General features: G+C 62.9%; 1 protein-coding gene across 1 annotated transcript in view; it reads left to right on the top strand.

Annotated features, from left to right (window-relative positions):
- Positions 1-423, top strand: part of ARHGEF18 (Rho/Rac guanine nucleotide exchange factor 18) — a gene marked incomplete in the record, with an annotated part of 84,142 nt that overhangs the window by 22,491 nt on the left and 61,228 nt on the right. The window contains 1 exon segment of the mRNA XM_027768986.1: positions 7-109. Coding sequence (XP_027624787.1) covers positions 7-109 — 103 coding nt within the window.

Raw genomic sequence — 423 nt, 5'->3', positions numbered from 1 at the left:
AAGGAGTGTCAAGAGAGGCGGGAATGTGTCAACGGGCACCAGCTGGTGCCGGGGACCTTCCTGGGCCACTGCACCTGCCCCCTGTGCGGCAAGCCCTTCCTGAGCTCAGGTGAGTCCGATGGCTCTCGCTGTTCCCCTCGACGGCAGCTCTAGGCGTTCTCGTTCCACTTTGCACTTTCCAAATGTGGACCCAGCACCAGGCCTGGACCCCTGTGGGCAGGGTGAAGTGGGGACATCTCGGTGTTTGCTGTTGCAAGAATCCTCCTGCGGAGTCTGGACTCGGGCGGCACAGGCCTTGGCTGGGGCTGCCGTGACAGAGCCGCGTACCAGGAGGCTTACATAGCAGAAATTTACTGCCTCGCCGTTCTGGAGGCTGAAAGTCCCGGATCCAGGCGTCAGCAGGGTGGGCGCCCCCTGGTGGCT

Source organism: Tupaia chinensis, unplaced genomic scaffold (genome assembly GCF_000334495.1).
Source record: "Tupaia chinensis unplaced genomic scaffold, TupChi_1.0 Scaffold148210_1, whole genome shotgun sequence".
NCBI classification, from domain to species: domain Eukaryota; kingdom Metazoa; phylum Chordata; class Mammalia; order Scandentia; family Tupaiidae; genus Tupaia; species Tupaia belangeri.
This window is presented reverse-complemented; position numbering and strand designations above follow the sequence as displayed.